This window comes from Rhinatrema bivittatum, chromosome 3, assembly GCF_901001135.1.
Source record: "Rhinatrema bivittatum chromosome 3, aRhiBiv1.1, whole genome shotgun sequence".
NCBI lineage: Eukaryota > Metazoa > Chordata > Amphibia > Gymnophiona > Rhinatrematidae > Rhinatrema > Rhinatrema bivittatum.
The window spans coordinates 31,399,348-31,412,666 of NC_042617.1; the positions used below are offsets into that span (position 1 = coordinate 31,399,348).

General features: G+C 43.6%; 1 protein-coding gene across 5 annotated transcripts in view; it reads left to right on the top strand.

Annotated features, from left to right (window-relative positions):
- The window catches only part of LIN9 (lin-9 DREAM MuvB core complex component), a 168,807-nt gene that overhangs the window by 38,508 nt on the left and 116,980 nt on the right, over positions 1-13,319 (top strand). For all 5 annotated transcript variants that reach the window (XM_029593048.1, XM_029593052.1, XM_029593049.1 and 2 more), the window contains exon 2: positions 12,385-12,479. In XM_029593048.1, the coding sequence (XP_029448908.1) occupies positions 12,385-12,479 (95 nt within the window). The remainder of the gene's footprint in view (positions 1-12,384; positions 12,480-13,319) is intronic.

Genomic DNA, 13,319 nt, shown 5'->3' on the forward strand with positions numbered 1-13,319 from the left:
CAGGACAGCAGGATGTTAGTCCTCACGAAACCTGCCCGCCCCCCCGCGGTGTTGGATTCGTAACGTTTTATTATTTTTCGGCACTGCCTGTAGCTTTTAAATAAGACTGAAGGGGGACTCCTGCTGGCTGCAGGGTTAGTGCCATGCTGGGCATGCCCAGTAGGAGCCAGTCAAAGTTCTGGAAACTGACAGAAATTTTCCGTGATTGGGCTCCATCCTGATGATGTCTTTTATTCAGCCACTGGAGAATTTGGTTAGAGAGTTGGTGTTTAAGAGATTTCTTTATGCGGATGATGTGCAAGTGATTTTCCACACGGATGTAATCTTGAGGCTATGAGGAGGATTAATGAGAATTTAGGTTTGCTTTCCAAGTGGTTTTATAAAAACCGCTTATTGTTGAATATTGGGAAAACTGAGTGGTTATATATTGGGAAAGAGGATGTGGTAGAAAGATGATTGATATTGAGTGTAGAAGGGGTGGAGTTGGGAGCTAGACCTAAGATGATAAACTTGATGATTTGTGGTGATCAGTGGGATTTTGAGTTTCATATCTCAGTGATAATTCAACAGATTTTTTTATGCTTAGGTTGCTGAAAAGGCTTTGAGTGTTCCTCTCCTTGGTTACGTTTCGAGTGGTTTTACAGGCTTTTGTTTTGCCTTAGATTGATTAATGTAATGGGTTGTTGGTGGGGTTGCTGGCTGAAAGTATTTACAGGTTATAGATTATGCAAAATATGGCAGCAAGGTTGATTTATGGTTGCCCTTGGAAGTTCAGTGTCTCTCCTTTTATTAAAGCAGCTACATTGGCTCCCCATCCAGCAAAGAGCATAATTTAAAATTGTGTGCTTGATGTATAAAGTATCTAGAAGACAGGGAGCGAAGTATTTACAAGAGTTGGTAGAATGTTATACAGCACATTTGATGCATCTACTTAATTGATGCTTTCGATATGCTCTGCATAGTCAGTGCAAAAGCCTCCGGCCGTTGGCACAGAAGTGGTGGCATCCCATTCCAAGAACTACCTTCTACATTTGGAAACACTATTTTTATTTATTCATTTTTTTCAGGAAAAAAAAATCTGGTTGGTACAGTGTACAATCCAAGCAACCACACACATTTAAAATCAGCATGCAAGCAGATCTACATTAAAAAGCTAAACAAAAAAAAAATCATATAATCAAAATAAAACACTAACAAGCATTGATAAATTTGAAAAAAGACCAAAAAACACACTATATTCTGAACTATTATGGAAAGACAACAAATAAGCATTCAGGAAACGGTAGCAAACAAACATTCAAATACTGACAGTGTCACGTCCAATTAAGCTGCTAAAGGACCTTCATAACACCAGTATGTGCTATTGTGTTATGCACGAAATGTCCGGGTCATGCTTAATCATTGGTCCTGGCTAGTTTTCATTTGATTTTTTTTTCTTCAGTTTTAGCACATCTTCCAAGAGAAGGTATTCTATTTCAAAGCAGCAGTGGCAGCTGATTGGTGCAGACGCATCAATGTTGTGAGAGTACTGTGCTGACAGCTGCATTGATATAGTCACTGTTGAGTCAAAAGCACCTTGTGTTAAGTGCCAGATACTCCTGTGTTCAAAGGCACTGGCCTCTGCCTCATTACTTCTCTTCTCACACCTGAGACTACAATGGAACCCGGAATCTGGTGCCTCAGGAAGGGGGCACCCTGTTCGAGGGAGCTTCTACTCAGTTTGAATGTATCTGAAGCAGAAGATCGTTTGCTGGATGCAGATCCAAGTCTGTAGAAAAAAAAACATGCTGTTGAGATGCTGCCTAGGCAGCAATACAAATGAGAAAAACCAAGGCCCTATGGCCTATAAGGGAGATACGCATCTATGTGGTAGCGTGGACAAAAAGAGACCAAGGGGCTCACAAGGCAATGCCCATGTGGGAGTTCCTGCACATGCTCAGTATTTGTTAGTTGCCTGGTGCCAGGCTGTAGACGACATACATAACTTACATAATAAAATCAAGGAAAAAATTTAAAAAAGACAGTCTTTATAATAGACTAAAATAAATCAAATGAAAAACATACATGAGAGAAAATTTGCATGCACTGCCTCCATAACATGCAAATTTTCTCTCATGCATATTCATTGTGGATATTCCAAAATCCCGAATGGCTGGTGGCCCTCCAAGACAGGTTTGGGGACCACTGACTTAGAGAGAGAGGGGTCTAGTTGGTGCCATCAAATGATGTCACCCACATGTCATGGCTAATTCAGCCCTGCTTGTTGTCAGAGAAACCAGCGATTGACTAAATTAATGTTTTGGGGGTTTTTCCCCCCTCAACCTTTCTGTGCAAGCTGTTTGTCCTCTTGGCGTATTCAGTCAGTCTTTCATCAATCTTTGTCTTTTCATAGAAATGACGGCAGAAGACCAAACGGCCCATCCATTTTTTTTCTTTTGAAACTCAGTTCTCTCCATTCTCTCTATAATTCGTTTGTTTCCTTTCTTCTTCTCTGTCTGCAACCTACTTTCTTTCACTACGTCCTTCATCCCCATTCACGCCTCTCACACAGGGACCTCATTCATTCCTTCCCCTTCCACTGCAAACTCCTATTCATGCCTTTTAATTTTTTTTTTCTCTGGTCCCCCATTCAACCCTTTCTCTCCACCCCTGTATGGATCTCCACTGCTTCTCCAGGCCACCTCTCCTGAAGAAGCAAGCTGTTGGGTTCTGGAGCTGGCAACGATAGATTTGCTTTGGAATGTATGTGAACTGAGCCAATCTGTACTTGCATCTCCCTTGATGGCCAAATCCACCACTTCCTGGTTTCTGTACAGATGGTGGGGCTTGTAGTCACAGACCAGTTCAGTCCCGATGCTCATCCCAAAGACGGACCATTCCCCCCACAGCATCTTCCAGCCTTCACCAGAGATGAACCTGAGGGCCCAGCATACAGAGTCCGGGTCCACGGGAGGGGGAGCAGGTATGAAGCCTTGCTGGTGCTACTCTGTTGTGATTTTGGCTGCTGGAGTGAGGAGGGCCTTGCTGTGAGGGCTGGGATCAGAGGTGGGTGAGTGAGAGAAGCCCTGCCCACCCTGGCAGGGCCTACGGCCCTGCTCCCCTCAGCCTCTGCAGCCCTGGGTAGATGCCCCTTCACCCTGCTCTAGTTAGGGCTCTGATTTCACAGTGTTTTGTTTTTTTAATTTAAAAATGTAAATCGCTTTCTTGTTAAACTTTTTAAAACTCCCAAGCGATGTACGATTAAAATCAAAGTTAAAATACAATACATAAAACACAAAAACTTCTGCTCGGAGCCTTTATTAGGTATGAAATCTGTTGTAAACAGTACTCCTCAACCTTTATTTCAAGGATGCTCAATTCTCAAGGCACACTGATCCAAATCTTGCGAGATTCTCACTCTCCCTCCCCCCACCGCTGGCACCAGCAAGAGAGCAGCACTTCTTACCCGTGTGTTGTGCCTCGTTCTGCCGGTTTTAATTTGACATCTGAACTTGCGGGGTCAGTGGATCCTGCGCGATTACAGGGCCCCACACATTCAAACGGCGGAAGAGGTGCACTCAGGTGAGAAACGCTGCTCCTCGCCTGCCAGGGGGAAGGGAGAGTAAGGTTAGCGGATTTCTGGTGGGAGAACCTGGGACACTTGTTCCCTATAGTGGGAGATGGGATGTCTGGTGGGACTGTACCCAGGTAAAATTGTAGTAATCTACTCTCAAAATTACCTAAAAGCACATTCTTTAAGTTTTTTATTACCACCTAATATCTCTTGGGTATGTCCTGCCTACAAGAGAATTAGCTGACAAATTCCCACTGTTTCTAGCCTGGCACAGCATGTTTTTTTGTTTTTCCCCCCTTCTCTGTTTTTTACTCCCCATCTTTTTCCCTCTGTTATCCTTTTTTTCCATTTTAGTTTTCTTCCTTCTTTCTCTGTCCATCAGTGTGGATATTTTAACTTTGTTTCTTTGTTTTCTGCTTCCATTGATTCTCTCATTTCTTCTATTCCTTCTGGTCTTTTTCCCTATCTCCCTTTTCCCAATGCCTGATCTCTTCCTCTCCATCACATTACCCCCTATCCAGGATTTTTCCTCTTCCTTTCCTTTCTCTTCTCCTTCCCCTGTCCCAGGTCAGCTTTCCCTGTCTCTGGTTTCTCTTTCTCCCCATTCTCCTGCCTCTGTCCCTCTCCCCTTCTGGTTCTTCTTTCGTTCCTGAATCCTGTCTCATTCCCTCCCTGCTCCTATTATAGGTTTGCTCTTCCATCCCTTTGATCCTCATAAAATTATCCTGCCCTTCCCCTGATAGAGCGCCTGTCCTCCTGATTGTCTTCCCATTCCTCTGTTTGGATATATCAGCCGGCCTGTAGTCTCCACTCTTACCTCCCAGCATTTACTAGAAATCCCCTCCCTCAAACAAGCACGGCTATTGGAGTCTCACAAGCACATTTTTTCTATTGCGGGCCCAGCCCTGTGGAATAGTCTCCCGCTGGAAATCAGAGTAGAAAAGGACCTACTTCATTTTAGGAAGCTGCTAAAGTCTTATTTGTTTACATTGGCCTTCCTTGCCTAATGTGATTCCTTTTCACTTCCTACCTTTCAGCTTTCCAGTAGCTTTTGTTCCTTAAGTGCTACTTAATATTAAGTTACTGTTTGTCCGATTTTTATTTTGTATGCATTTTGTACTCCACTGAGATTTATGGATCAGCGGAATAGAAATTTGTATACATAAGAACTTGCCATACTGGGTCAGACCAAGGGTCCATCAAGCCCAGCATCCTGTTTCCAAACTAGGCCACAAGAACCTGGCAATTACCCAAACACTAAGAAGATCCCATGCTACTGATGCAATTAATAGCAGTGGCTATTCCCTAAGTAAACTTGATTAATAGCCATTAATGGACTTCTCCAAGAACTTCTCCAAACCTTTTTTAAACCCAGCTACACTTAACTGCACTAAAAAGTGAACCATAGACTAATAGGAACCCTAAGAGGTTAGCTCGTCTGTCCTCTGCCTTCCTGTAGGGCCCATTGTACCTATATTGCCTCATTCAAAGGCTTTGGCCCTAAAACTGGACACAGCACTCCAACAAAAGCCTTAGTGCGGAGTAGATGAGGAGAATTGTTCACATATTCTGGGTAGTATTCCCGTTTAATATGTTTTAATTGATCTGTGGTGGTACTGGAACTTCGTACTATTGAAAAAGTTATCTGGTAGTCAATTATTTCAGTGGCCTTGTTCTGAACTGAGACATAACACACAATTCTGCTGTCAAACTAGTTTGCTGCATGACAGTTGGACTGAAGAATAAAATATGAATCAAGTCTTGAAAATGGGAAGTATTTTAAGTTTGTTCTGGTTTGTTGCTGGTGCTTTTTATGATGCATATAGCTCAGACTTTAAAATCTAGGGCTTCTGTTCACCATTCAAGCCTGGGATAGAATTGGTTGAGCTTTGCTTTGTCTTTCTGGAGGTGCCATATAGTCACGTCACAGGAAAAATGCTGGGGACACTAAGAAAACAAAAACCCCTTTAATGAAATACAGTGGATCACAACTTTTCCTATCACACGTCTCTCTAAGGTTGGTTTTGCATTTAGCTGTTACCTAGAAAATCTAATGATTCATTGATGGGGGAGAAGTGAATAATGCAGAGTTTATTTGCGATATTAAGCTACTTGACGTCACCTTAGTGTAGACCAGAAATACTGGGTGGTCTTCATGGGCCAGTTGGTCTTTATCTACTGTCTTCTACTGTATGATTGTACATAAGAGCCAATTCCAGTGAACCAATTACATGAAAGCTAATATCTGTTGAACAAGTTGTACGTTCTTTGTAATCCCTGATTCCTTTCAGTCGACCAATTTAGAAATCCTCCAAAGAGAATGAAATACATGAGCTTGTGAGACCTCTTCTTACATATTTTATTTATTTAGACATTTTTATATACAGTCATTCCAAAAGATCACGACGGTTTACAAAAGCAACATTATCCCAGGACAAGCAGGATGCTAGTCCTCACATATGGGTGACGTCACCGAACGGAGCCCAGGCGGGAAATCTTTCTGTCAAAGTTTCTAGAAACTTTTGACTGGCCCTGTGAGGCCACTGAGCATGCTCAGCATGCTATGATATTCTCTGCCACAGGTGTCTCTCTTTAGTCTTCATTTTTCCGCGCTGCCGTTCGCACCGCGGACCGATAGCCCTACCGTTGGGAATATCGTTTTTGACTAAAAGTCAATTTTTTCTATAAATTCTCTGTCACGGGAAGTTCTCTGCCTCGCCGGCTGGTGAGTACTGTCTATTTCACAATTTTCGGCTGAAAATTTTTTCACACGTTCGTTTCATCGACGGCCGTCGATCGAAAATGGCGACCGGTTTTAAAAAATGTCCGGTCTGTAATAGAACTATGTCTATTACTGATCCCCATTCGGAGTGTGTAATGTGCCTCGGGAAACAACATGATGTTAATTCCTGTGAAAAATGTGCTGAAATGACGGTCAAGGGAAGAAAGGCCAGACAAGAGAAGATGGAACACCTTTTTTCTCTTCAACTAATTCCTTCTTCCTCAAAAGCACCGAGTTCGTCTCCGGCTAGAGCTACGAAGAAAATCCTCCTTAAAAAACCGCGTCCGGATGGATCGGGGGACCGTTCATCCTCGCCATCTTCTGTACGTTCTGCCACGTTAACAGAACGCTCCAAAACTAAACATCGCCATCGCCATCGATCATCCTCCGAAACACTGTCCCAGGACGAGTCGATGCCAAAGCGGTCTAAAAACCAAGAGACGCCGGTGATTGGGCCTTCGCCGCCACCGACACCAACACCGTCGTCCATGGTCGTTGCAATACCATCGCATACGCCATCGGCTCCTTCGCTCACACCACAGCTTGAATTGTCTGCAATGATTAAACAAGCTGTTTTCCAAGCTCTTCAAGAGCAACAACTCCCGACAGGCCTGTCGATGCCGACCTCGGAGTCGATGCCGATACCCTCGATATCGATGCCGATACCCTCAGTATCGATGCCGATGCCTCCAGCATCGATGCCGATGTCCTCAACATCGATGCCGATGGCTATACCATCGATGCCGATGGCTATACCATCGATGCCGATGACTATACCATCGATGCCGATACCTACATCATCGATGCCGGTGATAACACCGATGACAACAACACCTTTTCCATCAAGATCCTCAGCGGATACTATAACCACTACACCGAGAGTACTGACTCAATCTACATCGATGATTTTTCAAATTCCATCGACGAATCAAACGACTGCATCTCTGCAGCAACCTATTCCATCGGAGGAGGTCCGCGATGAAGCTTTTTATCATCGTCTCCTACAAAGATACCAAAAAGTCATCGACAAATTACCACCTATTACAAAAAAGAAAGTATCTGCTGATTTTTTCCTCGATGATCCACAACCTGGACCTTCCGGACTGCAAGCCTCTCCAGTTCCAACAACTTATAGAGAGGAATCAGAAGAATCCTGGGATGATGATGAACCCTCTCAATTTTCCTCAGAGGAATTCATGTCCAATCCTTCTTCTCCTGACCGAAGAAAGAAGTCACCTCCGGAAGATCTATCCTTCTCATCCTTCGTACAAACTATGTCTGATTCCATTCCATTTAAATTGGCTGCTGAGGAGGATACCAGAACACAAACTCTCGAAGTATTACAGTTTGTGGATCCACCCAAACAGGTACTAGCAATACCTGTACATGAGGTGTTACTGGAACTTCAAAAAAGAATCTGGGAACACCCAGCTTCCATACCTGCTGTAAACAAAAGAGTAGAAACTACTTACATTGTTCAACCAGCTCCGGGGTATCATAAACAACAATTGCCCCATCAATCTGTCGTTGTGGAATCAGCACAGAAGAAGTCTAAACGTGTGCGTCCACACTCCTCCATTCCACCAGGCAGGGAGCACAGGTTTCTGGACACATTAGGTAAAAAGATTTACCAGAGTTCCATGCTGAGTACAAAAATCTCTGCATATCAACTCTATATAACTCAACATCAAAGAAATCTCTGGAAAGAGATGGAACAATTCGTTACTTCCTTACCATCTCAATTCCAAGAACCTGCTCAAGAAATTATATCAAAAGGACTTGAAGCGGGCAAACACGAAGTAAGAGCAGTTTATGATAACTTCGAAACTGCTTCAAGAACAGCAGCAGCAGGAATCACTGCTCGCCGGTGGGCCTGGCTCAAGGCATCTGACCTCAGACTTGAGGTTCAAGATAAGCTTGTTGACCTTCCCTGTCTTGGCGACAATCTCTTTGGAGATAAAATTCAGGAAGCGGTTCAACAACTCAAAGACCACACGGAGACACTGAAACAACTGTCTCAGACCCCACAAGAACCTGCTAGTCAACCTTCTCGTCGTCCTCCACGAAGAGATGTAAGACGCTCTTACTACAGACCACGCAGGTACTACCAACCAACAAATAGAGGTAGATCAACTAGGCCAACTCAGCGTTCTCAAGCCAGACAACCCAGACCTGCCCGCCCACAACCACCTGCGCAAACAGGGCCTGCAACAGGCTTTTGAAGATTACACCAGAGAACAGACTCAACCTTGCAATCCCAAACCAAACCTACCAGTTGGAGGCAGAATATCCCTTTTTCACGAAAATTGGCAAAACATAACCTCAGATCAATGGGTTCTTTCAATAGTTGCCCGAGGTTACAGACTAAATTTCACTTCAATTCCTCCAGAATTTCCACCAACATCATGCCAACAACAAAGATCTCAACTTCATCAATTACAAACAGAATTATCCACCCTTCTGAAATCCAAGGCCATTCAACCAGTGCCTCGGAAGCAGAAGGGCAGGGGATTCTACTCCAAATATTTCCTCATTCCAAAGAAAACAGGAGGCCTACGTCCCATCCTAGACCTAAGAAATCTCAACAAATTTCTAAAGAAGGAAAAGTTCAGGATGGTTTCTCTAGGTACCATACTTCCACTTCTTCAAGCAAAGGATTGGCTTTGTTCTCTGGATCTTCAAGACACTTATGCTCACATTCCGATACACCCCCCTCATCGCAAATACCTGCGCTTCACAGTGGGTCCTCAACATTACCAATACAGAGTTCTCCCTTTTGGACTAGCATCTGCTCCCAGAGTCTTCACCAAATGTCTAGCAGTAATAGCAGGACACTTACACAAAGAAGGTGTCCATGTTTTTCCATATCTAGACGACTGGCTCATAAGGAGTCCATCTCAAGAAGGAGCAATAACTTCTCTCAACCGGACAATTGCTCTACTTCACTCCATGGGATTTCTCGTCAATTATCAAAAATCACATCTCACTCCAACTCAAATGCTTCAATTCATAGGAGCAGAGTTGAACACAAACCTCGCAAGGGCCATTCTACCCATAGAACGGGCGGAAACCCTTATTCAGTTAGCGAGGTCCATTTCCTTACGGACGCAAACCACAGCTCATCAGTTTCTGATTCTGTTAGGTCACATGGCATCAACAGTTCATGTTACCCCTATGGCAAGACTAGCCATGAGAGTAACTCAATGGACTTTAAGGTCACAATGGATCCAAGCAATTCAACCATTACACTATCCAATTCAAGTGACCCACCAACTAAGATCGTCTCTACTTTGGTGGACCAACAGGGACAACCTGTGCAAAGGCCTACCTTTCCAACAACCGGTCCCACAGACTACTTTAACTACGGATGCCTCCACCTTGGGATGGGGAGCTCATGTAGACAATCTCCACACACAAGGAACCTGGACAAAACTCGAAGCAACATACCAAATCAATTTTCTGGAACTTCGAGCGATACGTTACGCACTGCATGCGTTCCAGGATTGCCTTTCACGCAAGACTGTTCTCATTCAGACAGACAATACAGTAGCCATGTGGTACATCAACAAACAGGGAGGTATGGGCTCGTATCTCCTTTGTCAAGAAGCTGCACAGATATGGGGTTGGGCCCTGACTCACTCAATGTCTCTACGAGCCACATATCTGGCAGGCATCCACAATGTAGTGGCGGACCGCCTCAGCCGTCATTTCCAACCGCACGAATGGTCCCTGGATCCTACCATAGCAACCAGGATCTTTCAACGCTGGGGTCAACCGACAATCGACCTCTTTGCATCACCTCTGAATCACAAAGTGGACAACTTCTGTTCTTTACACAGACAGAAGAACCAACCAGCCAAGGACGCCTTTGCTCGCCCTTGGAATTCAGGCCTGTTATACGCGTATCCTCCAATACCGCTCATAACCAAAACTCTAGTGAAGCTACAACAGGACAGGGGGGCCATGATTCTCATAGCCCCGCATTGGCCTCGACAAGTATGGTTTCCCACACTTCTAGACCTCTCAGTCAGAGATCCAATTCGTCTAGGAGTAGCTCCCACTCTCATTGCTCAAGATCAGGGTCGGTTGAGACATCCCAACCTCCAGTCCCTGTCACTGACAGCATGGATGTTGAAAGCTTGATTTTACAACCACTCAATCTTTCATCTCATATATCTCAAGTGCTTATAGCTTCACGTAAACCTTCCACACGAAAAAACTATGCTTCTAAATGGAAGAGATTCACTTTGTGGTGCTCAGCAAGGGATATAAATCCTTTCACTTGCCCCGTAACTTCTCTTTTAGATTACTTATACCATCTTTCAGAATCTGATCTTCAGACTTCATCAGTAAGAGTACATTTAAGTGCAATATCTGCTTACCATAACAAGATAGCAGATGCACCTATATCTACACAACCTCTCATAAGTAGATTTATGAGAGGTTTAACTCACCTCAAACCACCAATTCAAAAACCCGTCCCAAGCTGGGACCTGAATTTGGTACTTGCAAGACTCATGCGTTCTCCTTTCGAACCCATCGACTCATGTAATCTTAAATTTCTCACATGGAAGACTATCTTCCTCATAGCTATTACCTCAGCTAGAAGGGTTAGTGAGTTACAAGCACTTGTCACATACGAACCTTATACAAAATTCCTACATGACAGAGTGGTTCTCCGTACACATCCTAAATTCCTTCCCAAGGTGGTTACGGAATTCCACTTGAACCAATCCATAAACTTACCCACATTCTTTCCAAGGCCTCATTCCCATCCAGGAGAAACAGCCTTACATACCCTGGACTGTAAACGTACACTCGCTTTCTACTTAAACCGTACTTCAGTCCATAGGAAATCCACTCAACTTTTTGTTTCTTATGATCCAAACAAACCGGGTAAAGCAGTGGGTAAACATACCCTATCCAATTGGATAGCAAATTGCATAGAGTTCTGCTATGAACAAGCAGGCCTTCCTCTTCAAGGGCGAGTAAAGGCACATTCAGTAAGAGCAATGTCAACTTCAGTAGCACATTTTCGTTCAGTGCCAATCTTAGACATATGCAAAGCAGCAACATGGAGTTCTCTTCACACCTTTGCAGCTCACTACTGCTTAGACAAAGAAGGACGACAAGATTCAGCCTATGGACAATCTGTCTTAAAGAACTTGTTTCCAGTTTAATCCCAACTCCTCCTACATCCAATGTTCTGGGATCTTCGGCTGACTCATTCAACAACAATACTTCACTGTTGCCTCAATACAAAATGACTCAGCCTCTAGCTTGCTATTCACCCATATGTGAGGACTAGCATCCTGCTTGTCCTGGGATAAAGCAAAATTGCTTACCTTGTAATAGGTGTTATCCCAGGACAGCAGGATGTAGTCCTCACAGAACCCACCCGCCACCCCGCGGAGTTGGGTCTCATACCTTTTATTATTTTATTTTTTGCTATCGCTTCATGCTATATACCAGACTAAAGAGAGACACCTGTGGCAGAGAATATCATAGCATGCTGAGCATGCTCAGTGGCCTCACAGGGCCAGTCAAAAGTTTCTAGAAACTTTGACAGAAAGATTTCCCGCCTGGGCTCCGTTCGGTGACGTCACCCATATGTGAGGACTACATCCTGCTGTCCTGGGATAACACCTATTACAAGGTAAGCAATTTTGCTTTCTCGTTTGTCTAGTGTTACGAGACGTACTGAGCAGTGTACAGATACAGAGTTGTGATCTCAAGGTCACGTACAACGATATCATTTGGAAAGACCTTTTATTGGTGCAATATGATATATCCCACGTTGTATAGTTCGTTTTCTGCATTTTCACTATGACTGCTTGCATTCTGCACTAGCAAATATTGTGTAAATTGTTGAATTTTGACCAAACTGTCAATGAAATAGGGCATCAAGAATTCATTTGCAGGGCCAGTCACTCTGCCTAGAATCACTACCAATTTATTATAAAATAGAAGTGTTATTAGGTTAACATCAAGCCTTTTGGGTGTTTAAGAAATCTGAGCATTTAATAAGTTGCAATTTTTTTGGTAACAGAAGGAAGCTTATCTGACCCATGGAATGAGAAGTACACATCACCTCCAAAAACACCTGTTTGGAAAGGCAGCAACTCTGTGGCGACCATGGAGCTGGTAAGGAAGACATGACCTATAATAGGGGGTGGCCAACTCCGGGCCTCAAGAGCCACAAAGGGGCCTGGTTTTCAGGATCTCCACAATGAATATGCATATGAGAGATTTGCATGCACTGCCTCCATTGTATGCAGATCTATCTCATGCATATTAATTGTGTGGAGATCCTGAAAACTAGGCCCCTTTGTGGCTCTCGTAGACTGACGTTGGCCACCCCTGACCTATACAATGAGAATTAGTGCATCGGTGGAAAGCAATGTGCGCTTTGTGTCTTTTTTTTTTTTTTTTTAATCTGTCTTGATTTAATGTGTTTCTTTCTCAAGCAGTCATTATATTTTAAATCTGCTGGTCTATGGTGCTTATGAAAAGCACTAATGCCTCATTTTATAGTGCAAACAGTACAACATAAGTTTCCCCATACTAACCTGCAATTGTACAGGGGAAGAGTAAAAGGGAGGTTTGTTTTGCATCCCTTTCCTTACCAGATAGGGTGTCGGTGCGTTCAGATTGTGATGGTTCTGTTTAGTAATGTGATGGCCTTTGATCAGTGGGAACAGACTATCTACTCTTTTCACATGGACCGCCAAACAGCCATCAGTAAGTAATAACTCTGTCACTGCAGCCCTGTGTAGGATACACACTGGTAGTCTAGAAACAAAAGACTTGACATATCGGTACCAATCCACTCAGCCAGCTTGTCCTATACTTTATTTTATTTATTTATTTGTTTTTATTATATCCTTCATTGGTTGAACTAATGAGTTTAATGTTTAAGATCTCCAGTTACCAAGACGGGGTAGTGCTGTCCAAAATGTCCAGTCTGCTTCCCTGCAACATGGC